Source organism: Macrosteles quadrilineatus, unplaced genomic scaffold (genome assembly GCF_028750875.1).
Source record: "Macrosteles quadrilineatus isolate MER2022 unplaced genomic scaffold, UCM_ALF_1.0 Scaffold_2__2_contigs__length_208266976, whole genome shotgun sequence".
Classification (NCBI taxonomy): Eukaryota; Metazoa; Arthropoda; class Insecta; order Hemiptera; family Cicadellidae; genus Macrosteles; species Macrosteles quadrilineatus.
The window spans coordinates 102,280,370-102,307,635 of record NW_026542595.1 but is presented as its reverse complement, the minus strand read 5'-3'; the positions used below and the strand labels follow the sequence as shown (position 1 = coordinate 102,307,635).

Sequence of the window (27,266 nt, the reverse complement as noted above, 5' to 3'; positions counted from 1 at the left end):
GAGCCCAGGTTGAAGAAAACTACAGTTATTAACATACAATATCAGAAAACTTCATTTTACCTTTAAAAGTTACTATGATGCTTACGGCACGCTTAATAGCTAAGCTTAATTTATTTTTTTGAGCTGTAACACTTAACATTACTACAAGAGGTGAACCTACGAAGAATATACCATGTAAAATTTACTATCAAAATTACACTCTTAAAGTTGTGTGTTATTCACACAAACGAGTTAAGACGTAAAGCAAATTACGTGTTAATACTAACCGTTGTTGAGGTTGATAATGTTAGAACTCACCAAGAAAGCCACACAACATTACAGAAACAAACACGTTTATAATAATTGTTATTGTTGCACTGAATCCCTTTAGGACGATGTTTTCCTTTCATGCAATCCAGTAATCGCTATGTTGTGGGACCATTTTACTAATTAACTGTGAAAATAGTTTCGGTGGTTTTGTAAAAAATATATGTAACATTTGCAATGTGATTTTTATTTGTGGTATAGGTTTTGGCATTGACTTTATATATTTATCTACCTTTTGAGATAGTATTATTGAGTACAATGCTGTTCAAGAAGTTATTTATTATTGAGTAGCAAAACTATTTTATTCGAAGGTAAGATTTACAATTAAATATGAGAAAGGGGCAAGTTTTTCAAGTAAACTCATTATACTGAAATGGATAATATTTTGTTTAGTTATATGTAAATAAGACAGCAAGAATTAAATCATATTGTTTACCCGTGAGTTATAATCTACTTCCTAACTATTTTGCACTACAGTATGTTTGAAGTTTTTTTTATACGATACCCAAGGTATCACGATACATTTAAAGGCATACAATTTAATCAATCTACTAGTGTACTCTCCATTACTAGGAGGAACATACCAGAACCGGAAGTGACGCAGATGATTGGTGGGCTACGGACTTCCGGCAGATGGAAATTGAAATTTATCTTGTGGCTTTCTAATCCAATGATTTCTTGCGTGAGGTGTAATATGGAATTTACAACGTAAGGTTGGTTATGGTAATTAATATTTATAAATTGCGGAAAAAACCTTTTACTTAAGGAAGTGTGTAAATTTAAAGTTGATTTGGCAAAAACAATGATATGCCTTTTTACGAAACAAAACATTTAGTGGCTTTAGTTAGTATTTAAATACGATTCTGACGTAAAATTGTAAAGCTGGTTCTAATCTTTTAAAACATTTGATCAAATTAAACGAGTTAAAACAATGATCTATAAATGTAAATCATTGTTTAGCACGTAGTAGCAGAGTTTTATTTGTACGAAACGGAGTTTTCAAATAATAAAATCCGTGTTTATCGTGTTGATTGTATTTATGTCTTTGAAATTTTAAATATAAATTTACCCACGATAAAATGCTTAAATTAAAACCAGGAAAAGGGTTAAAGTGATTTATTACGATAGTATATTTATTTATTTATCTCTTGTGTGTTTTACGCCAATGGAATTTTTTACCTTTTGAAAGGGAACGGTCCAAACCCTGGTCTTAGTACTATTTAACGTCGACCTTTTTGTTAGATAGCATCATTAATTCATAGCCCAATGACAAATGGCATCTGGGTCTGGAAACGATATCACATGGATTCGAACAAGCGACCTTCAGATTTGAAGGTGAGCACTATAACCACTAGGCAACCCAGACAATTATGTCATGCTGTTTGAATGTTTAAATTACCTCCAACTTAAATATGTATAAAATAACTTATTTTCGTTTTACTGCATTAAATGTTTGTATTGTATAGTACTAAGAAAATATCTCAATCTAATTGTCAACTAAAAAGCTAATGATATTTATTTGTACATAAAAACATAATACTCGTTTTAATTTTAACCATAATTTATATATTTAAACAACAATTAAATTGCAAGCATACTTTCTAAATAACCCGTTTATCTGAACATTTTTTATATTCATACGTTTTTTCGTCAAATAGTCAAGGAAGTAAATGAACTGTTAAAAAAATATGGATGAAGTTTAATTTTAAAGATCTTACTGGCTGGATTTGAAACAAAATTGACAATAAAATAACATTCTCTGAAAAGGACTGTGGGTTCGGGAGTATCACAGCAGATTTCCATCGCATACTATAAAACAAAAAATATATATCTTCCTTATTAAACTGATTTATCAGTTCAAACTCGTTTCAAAGGATAAAGAAAGTAGTGTTTTAAACAATTGGAAAACTCAGATTTATCATTACACTCTGATTTGTACTTAAACGCTTATCTCGAAAATCTTCTTACCTTATTGTATTCTTGATTTGACTATTAAATGTATATAATATACCTCTTTCCACACATTACACTTAAGAAATTAATTCGAAATTCTAATAAATTAAAAAACTGAATAAAAGTTGAACTTTTTAATTTGTAGTTTTCTATACAAACCTGAACTACAATGATAAAAAAAGTATTTTTCTCAATTACAGGTAGTACGATCAAAATTAAGAAAAGAAACATGGTTTCTGGAAATACATATCCGTACGTTGTATAATGACCATTTAATCATATTATTTTCTAAATTACAACAAAACCTTTTAGATCGTAACCCTACGAAATGTAAGAATACGAAATTGGGTTCCAAGCTTAAGATATCATTGACTCATGCACTTTGATGAGGATCTTGAAACTTTGACCAGAGAAAGTTTGTGACCCGCTCTTGCGTTGGCTAGCCTTCTAAGCTGACCAGCTTAACTTGCTGAATCAAAAGTAGCCCAACTTGTGCGTAGTGAGTTTCTAACTCAGTACTTGGCTATTATGTTTTTAACTTATAACTTTGCGTAGTTCTGGTAAACTTCTCATATTATAGTATATGAAGCGTGTTTAAGTGTGAGTTTGCTGTTTGGTACAGGTTAATTGTGTTACGTTGAATTTGCCTCAATTGGAGCTAATCTAAGTAAAGCTTCACTGCCTCTTGATGTGAATTCTTTAAAACTTCTGCTGATGATTTAATAGAATGATAAAACTAAAAGGCTACATTTGACCCTTTCTAAAAGAAATTGACACATTATGTAACAGGCCAAATCAATACCTTAACCAATAGTTATGTTTTAAAGATTTTTTGAAAATACAAACAGTTTTCTTCAGTCATCTATCGTAAAAACTAAATTCAGTCAGGAAAAAAACGTTATCTAAAATGAAAAAATTCATACAATAAATTCGTATTATGATTGTTTATTGTTTGTTCGATTTCGTGGAAGCCAAATGTTCAACAAATGTGCATAAGGACTATTTCTAACTCGTTTAATCCAGCAATTATTTATATAACTGCATTTCACAGAATTACGATATAATGTTTTGTTAAGCATGTGAATTCAACGTCGGATAAATGGATTAAAATAATTTGAACTAAATTAATTTTGTTCAGTAAATGTTTTACCGATTCAACCTGATGATCTTATTACATGCGTTTTGTTTGAATTTCAATAATGCAAATAAATAATCATGGAAATAATTAATTAGACAGACTCGGATTTTTAAAAATCTAACTTACAAAGTTTCAAAAATCATTATGGCCTGCCCTCAACATAGAAAACAATACTTGCTCATGCATTTCTATGATTGGTTATTCCATGCAATTTACTTAACCAATCGCACGTAAAATCCGGATGCATTGAAGTCTGCTTAACTGGGCTGGAAATAATCTAGATAAAAATACACTTGCTACTTAAAGTACACACGTGATTTTATGATTACATTCTAAACATTTTTTTTTAACGTATGTTAATATTATGATCAAACCACACATTCGTTTTATTCGTATGTTTATCCTATTTCATGCTATAGTTGATTTATATCAAGAATGCAAATTATTGTAAAAATTAAGAGAACCACCGAATGAAGTTAGAATTCAAACATACCTATTGTTTTATCGTATGCATCGTCCATGACCTGTTTTGGACAAAATATTTTGTTTAAGCTGATTTCTCACCTGCAGTAAACTTAAGCTGGAACCTAAGGTCATGATGGTAGTCTTTAATTATGTTATAAACATGTAAAAAGAAACAATATCATTGTAGTTTGCTGTACCCTTTCAATGTTCACATCGGTCGTTCATATTTGTTATTTTGTGTTGTAGATTTGTACTACGTGCTATTTCTTAGTTATCAATTTGTTAAATCTGACTACTATGAATCTATTTTAAGTAATAAATTTATAAATGGAACAAAGCGAGATAAAGATTTATAAACTGAAATTTCCTGCTGACGACAACCTGAATTGGAAAAGAACTTATTGCATTTGGCGTGGAAATGTGAAGTACACATTATCAACAGAAATTTGATGAAAATGTCTTTTATGGATCGTACTATAAAGTTTAGGAATTATATATTTTAATTATGTACTATTCATTAATTAGTTGCAATGTATTAATTATGCATGAAATTTATATACGAAAATTATAAGAATATTTAACATTCGATTCGCCATAAATCTAATACAGAATTTTGTTTCTTATAAGCGTAACGTGATTTTAAGGATGGACACCTTTTTATTTTATACTTAAGCAATTAACGACAGTATCTCGTTTTAATAGATTAGTGACTTTTGTAACCTGAACTAAAACAATTAGCAGAATATTATTTTATTTTTTCGAATACTTAACGATTACCTAACTAAAAACTATACACCGAAATACAAACCTAATTTTTCATTATTTGCTAAATTACAAACCAAAATCTGCTTAATTAACTTACTAATCCGATGAGTAGAATTGAGCCCCGGAAACAGATTTTGAAATTCCTCATTTATTTACTCAAAGAATCCAGAATATTTCTAAGAACGCTTTCATTAGATATTACCTACGAGCTTTTCAACTGTTGAGCACGAAGTCAGCATGAAAGGCCGTTTAATTAAATTATTTGGATTACATCCAGAAATCGTAAGACACTTTTCCACAGCCTTATTATATACAATGATCGTTAAAAATATGCGAGTATTATTCGGTATGGAATGTCATTGAAATAGATAAATATACGATACATATGATTGGAAATCAGTTTCCGACAAGTTATTTTTTATTTTAGAACACACACACAAAAATAACGTACAAATTCATGATTGACTTCGCGTATAAATCATTAATCGTGAACTTAGATATCCTGAGAAACATAAATGAGTTCCACATTTACCACGGTAAAACATATTTTACCTAAATTTGATACACATTTTAGAATCCATACATTTTGCAAGTACGAAAAGTTCGAATTTATTTTATAATTAGATCGAAAATAGCCCAATAACCTCCCAACAAACTAATTTTATGTAGCAGACTTCAAAGTCAAAATTTAGTCAAAAATTATAAAAGTCAAAACGATGAAACCAAATCTTTAGACAAGTAACGAACTTCACTTTATTGAATTTTTTCTACAGACATTATTAATCCATCCATTAGTCTTTAAATAATACCAATCATCACTTACAATGGCACAATTTAGTTTTAGATTTCTTGCCAGTGATTGTGGGTTTTAATCAATATCTATATTTGGTTTCATCAACGTTGAATCAGCGTTGGCAATTAAACCTATTTCCACGGAAGCTCAAATTTAATAAAGTTTAATAATACTTTTAATAACACTTTCTTAATAAATGGCGACCATACAAAATAGGTATTTTAAGCCAAGTATGAAAGTAGATGAGTGTTGGATGAGTGGCGCGATCTTGTAGTCTTGTTAGTGACTAAGGACGACATTCCTTAGACACTAAGGAAGCAGTTATCATTATTTCATAATTATATCTTTTGATGACGATTCTATTATCAACGTATATTACTTGGGCCGTAACAAACTGTTGTGTATAAACTGGAATTAAAGTTTAGAATATTTAAAGATCATGTTACATTTTATTTTTAGGGTTTAAATTCGTACAACTATTAAAACAAAGTAATTGAAAAATATTTATAATCATTTTTACACTCCCAAAATGACTATAAAAGTTTTCAATTTTCTTTTTTAATATTTAACACAACATGTAATACAGGGGGTGGCAATATGATCAGACGGTTTTCTTTTTCGCCCGGTTGAGCAAGTGAATAGAGGAGGGTGTTGGGAATAGGGGCGTTCCATATAAATTGTATAATAAGTAACATGTTTGAAATATGTTCTATAGCTATCTCAGTTTTCTACTGAATTGACCATATTAAAATAACTCGTTCTATACTAATTTTTAAATACAGATGTTGATATAATTACATGTAATACTGTTTAACGTTTTTGGGTATTTCATTTATCTTTACTGTGGTAATATAATTTATAACAATAATAGTCGTAATAATATTATAACATATTCACTTACAATTTGTCGTCTGGATTCATTACTGGGTATTTAACAATAATTGACTTAAAAATAACACTTTAGTATTAAAAAAGTCTTGTCATTTACTAGGAAGTGTGATCTAAAGTGACGATAAGCTTCAAAGGCAACACGTGCAGATTATGATCAAAGGACAATCGATCCTATTGAAGTCTAAGTGACAGACTTTTGACATGAAATACCACAACCTCTGCTAAATGAGGAAAACTGCACCACAAAAGGATAGAGATGTGCAAATTGGTCAGTCAAAGATTATTCAAGAAATTGTAAATACTTAATTATATATGATTGTAAATGTGTTTTTTTCTAAAACAATTCTGTCCAGTAACGTTGCCAGGTTGTCATTATTCAATCTAAAAAATTTTGGTTGAATTGGGAAAACTGCTTTGAGTGAGTAAATTTATTTACTGAATCACTCAATCAATTGCTTAGTTGACAAATAATGATCTCAGATTAATTCGGGAAGCTTTCGAAAAATAATTAAAATGTTTAGTTTATTAATAATAAATCAGAATCGTATTAGGGCTATTATTTTCTGACTTACTACATTCCATTGTTATTTACAGATAGCTCGGACTTAATAAATATGTAAGGTATGTCTACACCCCAGTCCTGATAGCCACACCTTTTCAGTTATGTAAGAGAGAACAAACCAGTTTGTGGTTTGTTTAACCCGCTGTTCAACCCACGTCAATGCTACCAACTTTCCGCGGCCAAAGTTACAACTTGTTCGACAAAGTTACGGAGTAGTTTCTCAGAGACTTTTAAAAGGAATTCCTAAACTATCAACTTTCACTGCTTGTAGTATGAAGAAGTGAGTTTTGTGTACACATATAATAATTTAAAATACATAGTTAATAACAAGAATTTCCTAAAAAAAACGTAAAGTATATTTTCAAAATCCAAGGTTATGGAAAGCACATGATAATTATTAAGAATTATAAAAGAGACAGATTTGACAGGACATTCGGGGTCTTCTTAATAACTAAACATTTTTTAAAGAAATATTATAGGTTAGTTAGTAGGTAGGATAGTTAGTAGGTAGGTTGGTAAGTAGGTAGATTAGTAGTTTTAAAGGCTGGGCAACCAATCCACCCAAAAGTTAAAAGTTTCCTAACTTAAAAATTTTACCTTAGGATTTATTATTAGTCATCGTAGTAGTCGACGTTGGATATCTTAGTAAGTTTTCAATAAGAAAATGGTCTACTAAAACCTTTCATGGCATGATTTTTTAAGAATTTAAAAAACATTGATTGAAAAATCAGCATTACTTGAGTCTTTCAAACCTTCTACAGAAAAACTGTATGAAACTACTATTTAATAAAAGCAATATGAGATAGAGAGTGGACAAACGTGAATAATAACTGTGAAATGAATCTGTATCAATTATTCAAGTAATATTTGGATTAAACAAATTAGCAACTAAGCTATGGGTAATCATGCAGATTATACCACGAATTAATATAATTAATTATGCCTATAACCAATACATTCCACTAATTATACATTATGATCATACAGTATTAGTACTAGTAATATTCATGAAGTGGGTTATTCGATGGAATCCTTTTTGTAGTTAAATATTCAGTTTGACTTAATAAAAATCCATTTTAGGTCTTGATAACATGTATACAAATATAAAGTATATCAAAATATAGCTAATGTCGATATACATTATATATTTTAAAACATGATACAATTCACTGATTATTTAAAAAGGTATATCAAGCAGTTTACATTGTGTAACATCGAATAAATTTAAGATTAATAAGAGATTTTGTTTGTCCAAGTTGTAATCCACGCTTAAACGTTATTTAATTATTTTCAAAATTACGAGATTACTCATTTGAAGGGATAATTTTATAAAGTAAAAGAGGGTTTAAACTAATAAAATTTACTTTAAACACTTCAATTATCATTTCACTAATTAGAGCATTTAAATAATAAACACGCTTGATTAGTTTAATCTCTTCAATTATTCTATAAAAGTTTTTCTAACAATTAACGATCCCATTACGCGTAGTTAATGCTTTATTGCATTTACGTGTTAATTTACATCATTTAATGTTCACTTTTTAGTTGGAGGAGAAACATTATAAACCACTCATCAGTTAATTAATCACTTAATTTGTCAGGGTTTTTTGTTATTTTTGTTGGGGTTTCCTGCAAATATTTGGCTGTGTATCAGTACTTTTTTACAAACGTAATTTTACTTAAAATGGTTTACAATACCTGCATATAGTAATCCTTTGTTGTTGATTTAGGCAACTAGATTCGGTTCTTGTTTTGAACCATCTTCAGGCCTCAAGGTGTCAAGTGATCACTTCATTCGAAGGTCGTTAACAGAGTTCAATAAATAAAACATATACAAAACACGATACACGGAACGGACACACATTACAAAAAACACGAAGGGACATTGACAATCGATCGTGACGTTTCGTACCGCTAAGATTACATCTTCAGGCTAAAAACGTTAAACACTATTCTCATTGATGTATGAGGTCGTCAGCAATAATATATTTAATCTTCTGGGGCTAAAAAACACTAAAAAACACAAACACATATAAAAAGGCCTTTATACAAAAAACTTGAAAAGTATAATAAAATAATAAAAATACACGCTAAATAAAAATCTAATTCACTACTTAAATGCAAGAGTAAGGCAAATATTCTTTTGCAGCTTCGAAAGCGAAGGTTATTAAATAAATGAATCAATCAAATTTCGTTTTTCGTTTGATTTGTTGAGTAAATTGATGAATGTAATGACAGACAGAAAAATCCATTAGTAATATTGAGTTAAAAATTAAGTGTGGTTTAGAGATTTTCGCACTGACAGGGCTCCAAATCTTTAATAAAAATGCATATATATTGAATAGAAGTGTTTAGTGTGTTAAGTGTTACTTAGAATGTGAATAAATATTCATATAGTGTTTTTAGCTGGTGTTTTATTTGGAATTCGATTGATCAAGAAAGACTACGAATTTAAACTGTTAAACGAATTTGCGGTTGAAAAAAGTAGTTTTAAGTTCCCTGTCTGTAGTTTTTAAGATACAGCATTGAATTGAATTAATTGACGTTTTATTGCAACAAATATGTATACTTTAATTCCCTTAAAAATATTATATTGACATTCTATGGACCATAACAATCTTCATGCCTGTATTTCATGTTAACTGATACACAAACATAACAAAGCAATCACAAAGAGAATGCAAAGCATTGTTGTTACGATATTTGGAATCACGACAACAGTTACACTTAACTTCTGACTCCGGAGTGTTATCTGACTGTCTTGGTAACTTCAAACATAAACGAACCATTGAACATTGCTGTAGGTTAGTGTTTAGGAAACACTTATGTAAAAGCTTAACTGAACACTAAATTTTACTTTAGTGCATCTTAATGCTTCAATTAACTAATTTTTTTAGAGGTTAGCGGCCTCTTTTAACCTTTTATTTGTACGTCCACATAGACTAACTGCCCATGCGTGGATCGTATACAGCAAAGCAAGGAGTGAGCCGGTACGATCTGTGCTGATAAAATGTTTTCGGCAGTGACCAGGATCCGAACGCACGACATCGCTGCCTTAAAGTCTGAAGTCCGTGACGCTACCGACTGAGCCACCGATCACTGAAGGTCACTTAGTTGTATTACTTCTGCATTGCTTTAAAGGGTTTGATATGGTCATAGTCAATAGTATATTTAACCGTGTAAGTCAATTGTAATAGTACAATGTAATATTGAAATTGAAAGTTACTGGTAGAACATTTATTTAATGCCTAATGGCAGACCACTGTAAAATATTTCACGAATTTATTAATTAATATTAGTTACACTGATGCAAAGAAATTTAAATTTAACCTTAATCTAGAAAGGGCTAAAGGATTAAGGAGTACCATTATGGGGAACAAGTTGGTCTAGTGTTAGAGCGAGGGGCTTCGGAGGCCCTGGGTTCAAATCACACCAATTGTGTTCATGGTGGGATTTGAAATGTATGGATTTCATCCATGTGATAATACCGCCACCTTCTAGGACTAATAATATGTAAAACAGATTCCGGGCTAGAACTAGCGTTCTAAGATGTGAAGGAAAAACATAAAAAGGGAGTACGTTTTAACCAAATTTATGGTCTAACTTTTAATAACATACCTTTACCAGTGCCTACTTTATTGAAATAAAAGAAAAAGGTTAAGTTTTCTCTAAGTTCATCTTTCGGTATCTATTCTTAAGAATCTTTATAAATATTACGATAATGCAAAAGTATAAATCACCCAGTCATTTAAACACCCGATGTCTATGTCTAAAGCTGATACTGTAATCTTATGATCTCATAACCTTGAAAGTCAACTTCAGCTTCCTTAACATCGATATATTATTGACCATACTATTGAGCTTGTTACAACTACACGTATCGTATATTACGTCCACTAACCTGTTACTCATTTGCTAGACTGCTTGTCTCCGACGTCGGGCTGTGACGTCAGCTGTTGTCGTCATCGGTGGTCAGTGTAGCCAATTCATAAACATAAATTCCTCTTGCTACTTTACTTTAATAATATACTACACTCGCCCCAACTTAAAATCAAGCTCTTCCTTTAATAGGCGTAAATAATAGTCCTAGGCCTAATACCAAAAATCATTAACCAATTTCAAAGTCCATAGTTCATTGCATTTAACTTAAAACTTTTCTTCAATAACTCAAAATAAAAATTACTTCTTCAGTTACACAGTCGACTGTTTACTTAAAGATCAAGCCTCCTCGGCTTACGAACGGCCCGTTGAGACCGTCTAAGAAGTTTCGGGCTTGACTGCACTTCATGTCTTTCTTCAAGTCTTGGTAGAGGGCTAGATGCTTCTGGCAGGCTTCGCCTCTGATGTGAGGGCGTTATCGCCGCTGGCTGAGGGCTAGGTATCTTCACTGGTGAAATAGGCCTAACCGGAGGTGATGCCTTGACTGGTGATGGCTGTGGAATTCGCCTATCCACCAAAGTCTCCTCTTCGTCTCCCAGAAGACTGGAACGCAGATGGTCCGCATGACAAAACCGGACCTTGCCTAACACACTTACAACATAAGTCGCAGGGCTTCTTTGCTCCATCACTTTTCCAGGAACCCATGACACATGCTCCCCTCTGACCGTCTTCACCCACACCTTATCTCCTTTGCCAAAATATCTAGCACCACCTCGGATGCTGTTTGCAGCTGAACGTTGCTGTTCCTTCTTTTTATCAATCACTGACAACAAATTAGGCTTAAGTAGGGTTAATTTTGTTCTGGGTTTCCATTGGAGAAACAACTCGGCTGGTGAGAGTCCAGTTACTGTGCTGGGTGTGTTCCGGTACACAAACAGGAAGTTGTCTAATTTATGCTGTAAGGTAACACCTTCCAATTGACTTTCTATCACTTGCCTCTGCAGATTTTTCTTTACCTCTTGCACACATCTTTCGGCTGCGCCATTGGACGCAGGGTGATAGGGGGGTGACAAGGTGAATTTTATACCATTCCTACTCAGAAACTCCCTGAACTCGGCACTCGTAAAATTAGGTGCATTGTCACTTAACAGTTCTTCCGGCAACCCATAAGCAGCAAACAAGGTTCGTAATCTTTCAATGGTTTTGAATGATGTAGTTGATTTCATAAGAAATACTTCAAGCCATTTTGAAAAACTGTCAACTATAACTAACAGTTGTTGTCTAGTTTGCGGATCTTCCGCATAGTCAATATGAATTCTCTGCCATCTGTTGGTAGTTCTAGGCCATTGATGCAATGGCACCTTAACGGCAGCATTTCTAGTGCACTGACAAACAGTGCAGGTGGACACGGTTTCCTCTATATTTTTCTCAAGACCAGGCCACCAGACGTAGCTCCTGGCTAACATTTTCATACGCGATATTCCTGGATGCTGGTCATGTAGTAATCGGATTACAGCACTCCGAAGCTTATCGGGCACGACTACTCGTGCTCCCCAAACGACACAATTGTTGTCAACCGACAGTTCATCCTTCCTTCTGAAATATGCAATTAACTCAGGTTCATCGGCCGAACGCCAACCGTGCCAAATAAAGTCCCTTACTTTTGATAACACAGGATCCCTATCAGTCAATCTAGCAATATCTTTAGCCGTAATAGGTGTGTCGTCACTCACCAATTTGTAGCAGCTTAATACTTCCACCACATTTTCCACGTGAGAGAGGTGATTGGCCTCTAATTCCATGGTCTCATCATTGGGCAGCGGCAATCTTGAAAGGGCATCAGCATGAGGGAGATCCACCCCTCGCCTGTACTTCACCTCGAAGTTATAGGCTGACAGAATCAACGCCCAGCGTTGCAGACGAGCCGCAGCTACACACGGCACTCCTCGCTTACTTCCAAAAATGGCAACCAAAGGCGCATGATCTGTCTGCAACACAACATTTGAACGACCATAAATGTATTTATGGAACTTTTTGACTCCAAACACAAGCGCCAACGCTTCTTTGTAAAGTTGAGAGTAATTCTTTTCACTTGCACTCAAAGATTTTGAGGCAAACGCAATTGGTTTTTCCACACCGTCAATGAGATGAGAAAGTACTGCTCCAACACCCCGTGGGCTCGCATCACATGTCAAAATCAAAGGTTTATGCACGTCATAGTGAACCAATACATCAGTAGACAACACCCATTGTTTACTCTGCTGAAAAACCTCTGAACACCTTTTAGACCATACCCAAGGTTCGTCCTTTCTAAGTAGGTCATAGAAACAGCTTATTTTATCTGACAAGTTACAAGTGAATTTACCATAATAGTTGATTAGGCCTACATAGGCCTTGAGCTCTTCCTTACACGTTGGTTCTGGAGCGTCACGGATCGCTTCCAAAATACCTTCCTGGGGACTAATTCCCTCTGAAGTCAAGCAGTATCCCAGATATTGAACAGAAGACTGTAAAAATTTACATTTGCTTTGGTTTACCTTAACTCCATAGCTTTGAAGTCGCTGCAGAACATGTTCCAATCTTGTTAGAGCCTCCTCTCGGGATGATCCACCAACCAACACATCATCTAGGTACGCCACTGTACCTGGGTGTCCTCCAATTATCTTGTCCATCGCCGCCTGGAAGAGGGCCGGGGCTGACGACAAGCCATATGGTAAGCGACGTAGCCGCACGAGACCTTTATGTGTCGCCAATGTCAAAAGTTCCTGAGACTCCTCTGCAACAGCAAGCTGGAGGTACGCCGCCTCCAAATCCAACACAGAAAAACATTTACAGCCTGCTAACGAGGCAAATATATCTTCGGGCTGCGGCAACGGATAATGTTCTGACTGTATAACCTGGTTCAGAGTAACTTTAAAGTCCCCGCACAAGCGGACGTCTTGTTTCTTTTGTATAACTACTATTGGGGTAGCCCACTGTGAGCTTGTAACAGGGTAGGCAATACCTTCGGATATCATCCGATCAATCTCTTCTTCAACAGAAGTATGCAAAGCGTACGGAACAGGTCTATATTTACAAAACTTAGGGATAGAGTTTTCTTTTAAGACTATCCTAGCCTCAACATCTTTGATCTCCCCCGGACCACCTCTAAATACAGAGACATATTTTTGTTTTAATGCCTTAACCTCATTAGGTTCTATAGAAACCTTTCCGGTTAGGTTAGGTGAAACCCCCTCTTTGGCTGCCTCATTAGGCTTGGGTTCATGACTACCAGTAGCGGTTGCGCTAGCAAAATTACATGAGAAAATTGATTTCCAATCTAAATCAATGTGCTTAATCCAGTTTCTTCCTAAGAGCATTGTTTGGTTAGCACGATTTATTTGAACCACAATCATAGGCAAACAATAAGAATGGTCCTTGTAGTCAACATTGACTTGAGCTTGCCCAGTTACTATGACTTCGTTGCCAGAATAGGTTAACAACTTAATATCTACAGATCTCAATGGAACGTGAGAAAAATATTTCTCAAATATTTCCTGAGGACACACTGACAGTGCCGAACCAGTGTCAATTTCCATAACTACAGGCACATTCTCTATAGCTAGCCTTACCTTGTAATCAGAGTTACTTGAGCATGAGCCAATATTATATAGAGACAAATTTTCCACTTCCTCATTTATGTCTAGGCTAGGCTTCCCTTTATCTTCCAGTTGATGCACCTTATACCTTCCTTTTAGCTGGCTTTTTGCAGCAGTTTCGCCTTTAGATTTGCACGCCTTGCTAAGATGGCCTACTCTTCTACACAAATTACACCTATAATTACTATAAGGACACATATGAGCCTTATGATCCCAACTTGTGCAACGATAACACTTTATCTTGCTATCATTATTTTTCTCTTCAAAAGATTTTAACTTGTACCCAACAGGATTCCCACTTTTCACAGGACCACGTGCACACTTTTTCACACTAAATTTGGAAATATCTTGCACAGGATGATTCCCGAATAAGCCTGTTTGCCTTTCAGCCTGTTCTAGCATGAGCGCTTGAGCAAAAGTTTTGCTCAAATCTAATTCTTCGGAAAGCAACTTTTGCCTTATTCCATCATTACTAATGCCTGATATTAGTTTGTCCCTCAAAGCATCATTTAAGAATGTACCGAAATTACAGGTACTGGCTAAATGTTTGATAGCGACCATAAATTCCGCTATTGACTCTGCCGGTTTTTGACAACGACTATAAAACGTATATCGTTCCGCAACAACGAGCCTTTTAGGAGCAAAATGTTCTTCCAATTTTTTACTTAGGCTTTCGTATGTTTCATCGTCAATCTTCTTAGGGGATATTAAGTCCATTAACACCGCCAAAATCTTAGGCCCAATCACTGTTATCAAGATGGAGACATGATTCGTCGACTTGACATCGTTGGCCTTGAAGTAATGCTTGAGTCGTAATAAATACGAACTGATGTCCTCTTCGTGGGGATTAAATTCCGAGACTCTACCGATACTCGACATTTCGCACTTTTGCGGTTTTAAAGAACGCACTTTACAAAACTTTCACTAGTTTTACTGCGACAAAACCAATATTTAATCCGGCGTCTGCGCCATTGTTACAACTACACGTATCGTATATTACGTCCACTAACCTGTTACTCATTTGCTAGACTGCTTGTCTCCGACGTCGGGCTGTGACGTCAGCTGTTGTCGTCATCGGTGGTCAGTGTAGCCAATTCATAAACATAAATTCCTCTTGCTACTTTACTTTAATAATATACTACAGAGCTAATAATATTTAAGAAATTAACTAAACGTATTAACTATTTAATATATTTGTAGCAATTAAATTACAACCAACTTATTCCTTAATTTACCAAAGTAACAACAATCTAATCTTAGCTAGAATTGTCTCAACTATATGGAAATGTTTTTATAGTAAGTAGGATATCAAATAACGAATTATTCGCCCTCTATAATAGCATCCACATAATACATACCCGATGACAAAATATAGATTTTTTACACCTCGAATCTTGTCTTAATACGTAAGTGATTACATCTTCATTAATTAGTACTCATTCAGGTTGTACAAACTACAATGAACAATAACCTTTAAAGCTCTTTGTCGGTTTAAATACAGTCCAACAGACCGACCACTGTTTGCTAATGGAATTGTATGAATGCTCGATGTATTCAATTTGCCAAACCAACCAAATAGCAAACTGTTGAATTATTGTCCAACCATAATCATTGATTGAATAAAATTTTATTAAGCTTGAACGTTACATCCCAACGTGTAGGTAAGTATAAATGTGTTTAAGTCTAAAACATATAGTATGGGTTTGGAGCTATGTAAAAATAGTGAAATACTACGTGTTTATCTATTTATAAGATTAACTAAGGTGGTTAAGTAAAAAATAAAAAAGGTGGTGCATAAAAAATTAAAAATTTTACATAACTGATAAAACCTACATTCAAAGTTACAGCGTGTTATAAATAACAAAAAGTCTCTATAACTTTTTAATTGATACATCAATCAAAGGTCACAACTGAATAACTTGAGCTTCTTCGAATTGTTGTATTTAAAAAAATAAATTTTTTAAACTTCATTATCGTACAAAACCCAATGGCAGCTCGGCAGGTGACGTTTACTTTCCAAGAGAGTTACGAGTATTTAGAATTACGGGGATTTATAACGGTTTTACGCTACTTAGAAAATGCAACAACTATGAAACGAGTTTAAGACGTAATTATTGTTTAGAATTTTTGACAGCCATTGTGGTTCAACGTCACTAAAGAATTTGTGAATGATTTCATGACAATTTATATCGGGGTTGTATAACACAAATTTGTTTTTAACAATTGCATTCAACAAGGTCTTTTTATTTGTTTTTGACTTACGACTGTCCCACCCATTTATGTTAACTATTTATTGATAAAGGCTGTAATCAAATTCACCATTATTGATGTCAGCAACACACCGGCACCGGAAGTGACGTAGATGATTGGTGAACGCTACGAACTTCCGGCTACTGGAAATTGAACAATTACCGGGTAAATCTTTGGATTTCTTTTCCCAAAAGATTTCCAAGCCAAGAATTAAAAGGAAAGTTATTACGTGGAATTTGTTATCCAATTAACTATCGTGTTAATCTTTTAATTTAACTTACATAAAGAGTCATTAGAAAAATTCATTTTTTGAAGATTTTTTGGGGGGAAATAGCTAAAATGGAAAAAAAGTTAAAAAACCTAAAAAAACCCCATGTATCATGTACTTTACTGTAATGATGGTTTGCAGCTTATTACATTTTAAAACACTATTATTTATTTGTTGTGTGTACTATGGCCGCTTATCTATTTATTAAAACTATATTTTAGATATATCTAGGTAAAAAAGATGTGTTTTTCCACTTTTGAGTAAGAGCATATTGAACTAAGTTAAAATTGGTTAAACACGCATCGATTTTTTTACCCTGAAAAAAATTTGAACGTCAGAGTATTTTAGATTTTTTACTGAAAAGCAAAATGAACGGGTGTGTCGCGTTTCACCAAACATTTCGTCCTAAGAGACTTCATAGTTTTTAATTTGACCTCCCGGTTCATTTTATTTACTTTTTCCCTTAAGAGTTATTTTCTTCTTTTACAACTGTTTATCCTGGATTTATATTTATGTTTACAAAAGTAGGGAATTGTACATTTTTATTTATACAGATGCATTTTTTCCTTTTAATTCTCTATGTTCATGTTATATGTTACTTATTTTGGCTGTTAAAACATGAACTAATTTATTACTATCCCTGGCTACCAATAAAATAGAGACTAAAAATTATTACTCTATTTATATTGAATTACATCAAATGGAAATATATATAGATAATACTAAAAACACCGCCACATGAAAATGATTTTATATCCCTAGGAAAAAGTTAATGCTTATTATGTCTAACTACATCGCAAACAACAGAATTATTTGCGCAATGTGATCGATGTGAAAATTTATATAAATATTTTGATGAATAGAAGAGGCTTGAAAATTAGAATGCCCTTACAAAACTAGTCGCACGAGACTAAATTAGGATCGATGACGTTAGGTATATTTTTTCGTTATAATACTTAAAAGTAAAAAAAAGGAAAAAACGGTCAGTTTTAGTTAATATTTGAAAAAAGTATTATCTATTTTCCAGATGATGGTTTTTATGCAAAATACAAAATTATGATCTATAGTTGAAATCTTGTTTGTTATGTTTTTGTAGTTTACCTTATGGTTTGAAAGTGTTATAATAATGAAAAGTCGGTATAGTTGACTGTCTTAAAACCTCAGCAACTTAAGTTGAATTAATTAATTCAGGTATTATAGTTTAACCAAACTTTAGTTAGAAACGATGATGACAAAGTTGTTCAAGTTTTAATAAAGCAGTTAATGACTTGATAATTAAAATTGTTTGAAACCCCTGGAGTTATGTGGTTAGTAGCTTACTTAGTCTATGACATTTTAATTTGCTTAAATATAAAATAATGTAGGGAACATTCTTTCATTATTTAAAACGATTTATTTAATGATTTTAAGGTCTTTGCCACTCTTCAACTTTCTAAGAATTGCCTTTACACATAGATAATCTTCTCACTTGAATAACACAATTTTAAACGTTTACCTCTATGTATTACTACCTTTTTTGCCGATTGAATGAGTTTGTTAGGAATTATGTAGATAATACGTACACATTTACTCGTATTATATAATGCACGGTAGTATTAAGTTTTAGTATTTGACAAATCTCAAATGTGATTTCTTGAATAGTCAGGAGTGTGTAATATTTAGTAATAAATGCACACATGTACCTTTTACTAATGCGTTTACAAAAATACTTCAAACATACACCTAATTTAACGTTTTTTACTCTGTAATTTATAAATGGTTCATGATTTTCATTTAAACATTGAATTTACTTGTTAAGTGGTGTTATAGGATTAGACATTATTTAAATATGTTAATTATAGGCACTAGGTTCACATATAAAAATCATATAAGTTTTTGATGAGACGCAATTATGTTATTGGTAAAAGTCTATAAGTGATACAATAAAATACTTAAATTAATTAATTAACCTGAAAATCGGTACAATTTAACAAATTATTTGTGGCCAGTATAAGCCTAAAGGAACTCGACAGCTTCATATTCATAGGTGGTTATAATTGGCCATTATAAGTGGTGAGACTAAAACATTAATAAACAGCGAAACTTTGTCAAGAGCGAAATTCATGTTTACATCATACATTTTCATTGCATTTATTTATTTAATAATACATCGCTCTAAAAGTGGGCAAGCAACCGCCTTCCACACCCCTAACACCACCACTGTGTTTAATTTGTATACCAACTGTACTTAGTGTTTACGATTTATGATTTTAAACGCCTTTATTTATGCACACAGTATATCAAGATTGAGTTGGTTGGTTGAAATGGATTCATATTTAAAATATCAATGAACAAATCTTTTAAAATTGTGTGTTTTCCTGTTTTCCGAACGACTACACTCCATGTTTGAGTCCATTATACTAATGCATTTGTTTTTATGTAATAAAATTCATAAGTTTACTCAATAAATCAAAACGATATCTGGTTCATTTCTTTTTGCTGGAGCTTGCAATTCAAATTTTGGATGAAATATTTGAACTTTTATTTCGGTCAATAAAATGTTTTACAATAATAATTGACGGTTATGTAAATTTTTATGTATATTAGTAAATATGATCTTATAATAATTAGTAAACTTTAAGAGAAAACAACTTTTAATATTTATTAATCTTGAGCCACAGAGAATGTATTTATAATAGTATAGGATAAACATATTTTAGTTGGTGGAAGTTTGCATCGCTCCATCTCCGCCTACGTCACTTCCGGTTTAGATATGCAATGTTCTGAGCTTGTCAGGTGAATCATGTTATAGTCTGTCTACACCAGTTTACCACCTACTCAGTATCTTATAATACTATTTAGGTCTCTACTATCACATTGCATAGTTATATCTCATAAAGTCTTGTATACGATGTTATTATTATATTCTACAAAATAACATTTAAGTAGATCATTCTCTTAAGGCACACCACAAGGAGTTATTAGAAATTAAACATCAAGATAGAATAACATAGGTTGAATGTCCGTCTTTCTTAGTGAAATAAGTAGAAAAGCTTCTTTTAACACTAAGTTTAACACTGTAGTTGGAAATATAATCGTTGAACAACGAATTCTCTAAAAAAAATATATTTACTGGTTAATAATAGCCAAGAAAAAATTAAAACCTTTGTCCCTTTAAACACACATAGATATGTGCGTATTCAAATTAAAATCGTTATAAAGCTGAAGTGGAACGGTTTTGTGATTTTATTGGTTACTAATTACAAAATTAATAATAATCTGTACACAATTAGCTTTTACATTTATTGGTCTACGTTAAAAAAAAAAAAAAAACTTGTAGTGTCCAACACAGCTAATCACATGTTTTTGATACTTTACGTTTGTAACGAAGATAAAAAACTCATTTTTTTTTAATTAATGAATATATGATGTCAGCAAAGCTTAGGTATTAGGATCCTAGTAACATTCAGATTACAAACGTTTTGGGGTAATGGAGCGTAGAAATAATCTGGTTCAAGATTTTCCACTTCAATGAGCTTTGTTATTTAATCTTCAATCTATTTTCAGTATACTGTATTATTAATATGCCCCTTAACATTGCAGACAATGTTACATTGTAAATTGCAATTTACAAAGTTATGTCTTTTTACTACTGTTGGTAAAATGACTTCATTTCAAATAGTCTTTACTTGCTTTTGTCAGCTGATTATTTAAATGATTTAAACTAGTCATCTGCCAATATTTTTTTTGTTTGTTTATAAAAAAAAGAAAAATATATATATATATATATTGAAAAAACATCTCAATTTTCATTATTCAAGAATCTTTGGCACGTTCGAATGAAGTCAATTGTTTCACGCAACTTGTAGGAGTAAGCCATGAAGACACCTAAAATTGTTGGCTTGCTCACTCTGCTGAAACGGTGTAAAAGCACTTCTAATCTGATTACTTTCTTTTCAGACAGATTTGTTAGTTTCAATTTTATGCGGCTGATGAATCTTTGGGCGTTCATCCCATCCGCTTCATTTCCCATGTGCCTGCATTCCTCTATCCATCGTTTACTTTCTTGAAGGTTGAACTTATCAGTAATGAGTATTGCAATTAGAATGTTTGAGGGTATATCCGGATTCAGGCGTTTAGGTAGGCGTATTTATCTAGATACACATTTATTTTCGGGCTGATCCTTCTTCTTAGCATCTTGTTTAATCGTTCGTCCATTTTGTCACTTCACTTGAACACTTCTACTTTGCTTGACTTAATATAGGGGTGTCACTATCACCAACTACAATGTCTGGAATGCCATATCTCGCAAATAACTCTACAGAAAACGATCAATGCTTCAGAGGTACTTTTGTTTTCCTAATCTCAAAAAATGATGAATAGTAATCAGTCACAATAATGAAGTGAGTTGAGCCTTCTTGAGCAAAATCAACCCCGATTCGCTGCCATGGTCGTGATGGCGTTTCTTGAAGTAAGAGGGGTTCTTTCCGTTGAGTCGGGGCATATTTCTTGCATACTAAACATTGTTCAACTTCTTTTCTTGTATCTCCTGCCATTCCCGGCCAAAAAAATACATCTTTTGCTCTCCTTGCTTTTGTCAGCTGATTATTTAAATGATTTAAATTAGTCATCTGCCAATGTTTTGGTTTAGTTTTTTATATACACATTTCTGGTTGAGTTCATGAAATAAAATAAAGTTAGAAGTGTTTGTTAATCTGTGAGTTTATCTTCAATAAGGTATCCTTTCAGTATATTGTGCAGACAATGTTACATTGTAAACTGCAATTTACAAAGTTATGTCTTTTTACTACAAATATCTTATGATACTAATGTGAATATAAAGAAAGGCATTTTTTGTGTTTGGGCTGTTTTAGGTTATAGTTTAGCTTTGATATACAGACAGAAGGCTGATTTTTTTCAAATTTTCAGCAGTTAATTTTATTCTTTCATACTTTGTCAAAACTAACAGTCTATTTCTCCTAGCATGAACTGCTAGTGATATCAAACAGTGATTTTATCCCATCAGAAAATTACGCTAAAAACTAGAGCAACTTGTAATTTGATTCTTTATTCTTGCAGCCAACAATTAGCAGAACAAAATATAATTTTGAAACAATTAAATATTAAATTAAGAAATGTCATAAATGAAGGATAAAGTCTGCATTTACTCAATTGTTTGATGAATAAATAATAACGTCGACGGGTTTCAAGTTAAATAAAGCTTTCAGACAATTGCTTCTTTCTAACTTAGATTGGACGGAACCAACGAGATTTTAGAAGTTTGACTTTTATCCTAAAATGTTTATGGGAGAGAGATTCTTGAGCTCTTTCATAATATAAAAACTATCTTTAAAATTATTTTTATAATTTCTCTTTTAATAAATTTTTATTGCATCCATTCCAATTTTTTCTGCTAAAGACAATTTATATTATTTATACCACTTTTATAAATGTAACGATTCTAATTATATTAAAACAAAGCGCACCTAATATATTAGGTGACTAAACTAGTTTAATACGTTATACTTCCCTCAGCAATGTTCAGTTGTTCATTTTATGTTTCCAGTCACCAAGAAAGCCAGAATTCAGAATAAAAAGGTTAAATTTGACCGTTATTGTGGCTCCAAACTTCATTACAACAATGATTTCCTTTTCCTTTCTAATTTCTTAATTCCCCTTCTTGGGTAACGCAATAAAGAATTTACTGCTTTAAAAATAATAAGATTTTTTCAACACTTTGTTACTATAGTGGAATTTGGTTTGTTGCATAATCTTAATAGATGTAGAATAATACAATGAAAACAAATCATAATAAAATGAGTGAAATGAAAACTATAGTGCACAAACTATACATCTTTTACGTACATCTGACTTTGGCTTTTTAAATTACAATTTAATAAAATATAAAACGACAGTTGGAAACAAATTAAGTTGGTAATATATAGTTTTATCCACTTTTTAATCTTCACATAGGCTAAAAAAATATGTAAATTTACGCATGTGTTCTGTTGCAGGACATCTGATAACCACACTTCAGGTAAGAATGAATATAGCTAATGTATTTTTAGATGCATAATAGAAATCCAATATCACATAACAATGCGTATTTAGAAATTAAAATACTAAACAATAAATAGCAGATGGAAATAACGATTGCTAAAAATCTTTAATTACAGCTAAGCATTGTACTTTTAAATTTAAATATTTAAACTTCTAAGCTAACAATTTTGATGAAAAGTAAAGATGTAATTGCCTTATAGAGGGCGTTTGAACTTTTACCATTATATTCTTCTTGGATACTAACCATAAAAATCATGTTAAAACATGAGTTGGTGATATGCTACCTCCTCAGAAGTCATATTAAAATCTTAAATGTAAGCACAGGTTGACATGTACATACAAACGCCTTCATTAGTAAAATGAAATTTTGCAAATTTGAACTTTAATGCACAACCTATTTAAGATTGACACTCGTTCAAAGATTTCTTAAACTTGAAATGTAGGACGGTCCGCTAGGAGTCAGAAGTAAATGTTTAATGTTGTAGGTTGATAGTATGCAACCTGTACTACCTACGATAGTTTAACGTTAGTTAATAATTAACGTTATTCTTGGTAAAATCCTAAAATACAAGAAATATTGAATAACTGCAATTTTTGACCCGGTAATTGTTTCATGCTTGGGTTTGCTGAGTTCCTTTCTACTTATGAAAACCTCAAATATAATGTGGATATCAACGTATGTTCAAATTAGAGATTTCCTTCTGACCATCATCTGACCTGGGATTGTGATGCCCAGTAAATTTGTTATAAGTTTTCGATCTTTATTATTTCCAAAAAATATTTTTGCGTACCGGGACTGTTTTTCTACTCTAGAATATATAATGATTCAAAATTATTTTTATGTGTGCCAGATACATTTTCAAAGGGTTAATATGACTGTTACCTATGGTATATAATAAAGGTTTACTAAACCAACGTTATAATATAATCTAATATAATAGCTTGACATTTTGTTTATGAAAAAAAGGTTTACTGCTCTTTCCCATCTCAGTACTTCTGATTTTGACATTTTCGTTAACAGCAACGAAAGTTAACGATTGTGTCAACGCCAGGACCTGCGGATGGAAAATATTTTTCCACCTGTTTCCAAGATAAGTTATTACGTAATTTAATATTCAGTGATGGATAGCATGAGTTTAGCAGACAAGAATAATTAGTCACAACCTGTGGGAGAATTAATTTAGTGATCAAATAAATTTATCAAGTTAACTCTTCTGGGATAAAACTGCATAATCCATTTTAAATGTAAATACATTCTAGTTATTATTTTCCAGAGTTTATCCATCAAATTTTACATTCAGGTCTAAAATATTGTTGGTCTCATTAATTTATCACGATTTGTAACATTGTTTTAAGAAAATGCGTTCATAAACATTCTTCAACAACAAAATACAAAATAAAAATAAAATTATTTTAAACGGGTATTTTTTTTTTTAGTTGATCGTTTTTGCTTTAGACATGATTTAAATCGATCAAAAAGTAGCTTTATAAGCAAATAGTTATCTTCAGTTACAACGGTAATAACTGGAGTTGGAACTGAAGTATCTGAAATATAGAACAACTCAAAAATATCTATACTGTTATAAAAAAGAGGTGGTTGCTGTATGTATGGGAAAAGTAAACGCGAAAAATACTGGTCGGATTGGGCTGAAATTTGGCATGATGATAGCTCACATTCCCGATTAACATATAGGCATATTCTTATTTCAAAAATCCTTTCGGGCTCCGCCCCAGTGGCTCTGGAGTTTCCCATCCCATGTTAACCTTATGAGAAATGAAATTATTGAATCTTAACAGCTGTTTCAATTGAACAAATTGGTTCTGTTCTGTGATGTTCAATAGCATTAAAGTTACAAGGATTACCAACAGGGTGCAGCACTAGCACTATTATTTCTTTTACATTTATGACAACAGCTAATTTGCAATCAAAAGGTGAGTGAGCGTAGCGAACGAACTTCAACCTGGAGGCGAGTGAGCGTAGCGAACGATCTAACCTGAAGGCAAGTGAGCGTAGCGAACGAGCTAACCTGAAGGAAAGTGCGCGCAGCGAACGAGCTCCAACCTAAAGGTGAGTGAGCGTAGCGAACGAACTTCAACCAGGACGTGATTGAGCCATGCAAACGAGATCATCTTCAAAATTAAGAAGTTAAATGGGGCAAAGCCCGCGGGTTACAGCTAGTATCTTATAAATATTAAACATTGTATCCACAAATGATTTATGGTTGCTTATTGCGATTGCTATTTATAATTATTTCTATTATGAACAGCTTCTTTGATCAAACCAATGTTGCTTACAAAAATAAAACCAAACCGATGTCTAACCTATTAAATATAAAATATTAAAAATATAGCAGGTGCTTTCACATTAATAAGCATGTTTAGCGTAAGGATAACATAAACACGTCAGAAAATACGAACATAAAATAGGACCGTTTACCGGAAAAAACTGTATTTAAGTAGACAATACAAATAATTCAATTTCGAATGGTTGAAGAGACATAAACTTGTAAGAAGCAAGTGTTTTGATCAACCGCCTCTACAGCAAGAACATTTTTTCAACACAAGCAATAACTCATTTTTTAATTCAAGTACAGTCTCTCTAAAATTGCGTTTTATAACTCAATAAAGCCACCCGCTTCAAGATATTGCTGTCACGGTTTTGAGAAAGGGATTTCTAAGAATAATTAATTGTTTACCATTTTTATATCCTACATATTTCTTATTCTCTTGTCTACAATCTCACTTCTAAATAGAGTATAGTACTTGCTGCAAAACCTGCTTTGAATATCCAAAAACCCAAATATGAAGTAATAATTATTATTTAAAGTTTACATAAAACACTTATGTCATAATTCTAAAGCAAACATAGGACCATTAATGGTTGGAGCGTTTCTTGTAAAGGTCGTAATTGTGTGACCTCAAAGAAATGACTGTGTAAACTTTGTAGAACGAGTTGTAACATTAGCCGCGGAAAGTTGGCAGCCCTGACGAGGGTTGGGCAGAGGTTTAAACACACCACAAAGTAACTTGGCCGCACTTACATAACTGAAGAAGTATGCCTATTAGGCTAAGAATATGTAAATATGTCCAAATGTTGCTTTAGACATACTTACTACACTTCTAAAGAATGAGAAATCGAGGTGGAATTATTATTAATTATACCTAAAACCATAAATGTATCAGAAAACTACCCTAATCAACGGGTTTGTATACTTTCTTATTAGACATATTAATTGTTGACGGACAGTCTTTTGGGTAAAGTAATAGTAGTAGTTTAACATTTTAGTTTAACACTAATATTTTGTAAACATGTTTGTTTATTGAAATTTAAGAGTAAAGGAATGCTTAAGAGAGCTATTGACAGTATTTGGTTGTTATAAAAATCAACAAATTTTAATACTTATTAATAAGGGACAGCTTTAATTAAAATAAAATTCATTTAACGTGATGACAGGCTTCGTAAGTTAAAGTCTAGATATAATTTAAGGAGTTATTGATTTGATTAAAGTTTTAGTGACAAATATCTAACTTTAAACGTAATTGTATCTTGCGTAATTGGCACATTTTGGCATAAATTAATTTTAAGTCTGTAAAATGTATTCCACCCCACTCTCACACACACACACACACCACGGCAATTCCCCTCCCTCATATTCTCCTCTAAATCATACGATGCCTACGTCATATGGCGTGATCTATCTCTGTCTCTTTCCCTCTCATGGAAAACACAAATTTCCCCACCATGATTTTTGATCGGACGTATGTGCCACGCCGCGCCGTTTTTATGGTAATCTCGGTCTTTTGACCACCTCGTGGTGGAAGTGTCCCCACATTAAAACCCCCCCCCCTCTCTCTCTCTCTCTTTATCAGTGAATAATAATACTAAATTTTCCCTTTCGAGTGTGTGCAGTGCATCAGAACTTCCAGGTCTTCTTGTGTGTCCCTCAGCGTGGTGAGCTCACCCAATCCCCATTCCCCCTGCTATCTTCCAGTGTTGGATTTTCTCATTAAAAAGGTATGTGACACTGTTTTTCTCAACTCTAATCAACTCCAAACTCGAACATTTTGTGGTCATGGTGTAGCCTATGGTTCCAATCCATAGTCTTGGGGTATTGTGCGTGAGGTGGCAGCAGTAGACCTCCGTAGCCGGCCATTTGCTGGTGATGGTGGTGGTGGTAGTCATGTACGGCTCTATGGTGGTGCGCGGCGGCAGGGTACTGTTGGTAGTGCGAGTGCCAAGGGTCGGCTGGGGTGTGTGCCGTCGCCCCATGATACATGGACTCTCCATAGAGACCCTCGTTGCCGTGGTAGACACTCAC

General features: G+C 32.9%; 1 protein-coding gene across 1 annotated transcript; it reads right to left on the bottom strand.

Annotated features, from left to right (window-relative positions):
• Window positions 1–11,084: 11,084 nt before the first annotated feature.
• On the bottom strand, window positions 11,085–26,920 carry LOC128984698 (uncharacterized protein K02A2.6-like). Its single transcript, XM_054404039.1, has 3 exons — window positions 26,910–26,920; window positions 13,290–14,037; window positions 11,085–12,740 (listed from the first exon to the last, which is right to left on the bottom strand). The coding sequence occupies exons 1-3, from the start codon at window positions 26,918–26,920 to the stop codon at window positions 11,085–11,087; spliced, it is 2,415 nt and encodes an 804-aa protein (XP_054260014.1).
• Between the last annotated feature and the right edge of the window lie 346 nt (window positions 26,921–27,266).

What these genes read in the sequence shown, in the direction of transcription:
- LOC128984698 (XM_054404039.1), bottom strand. An exon ending in TTCAAAGCTATGGAGTTAAG is followed by an intron (nt 12,741 to 13,289) that starts GTAAACCAAAGC and finishes GTTGTGTTGCAG; the next exon opens with ACAGATCATGCGCCTTTGGT.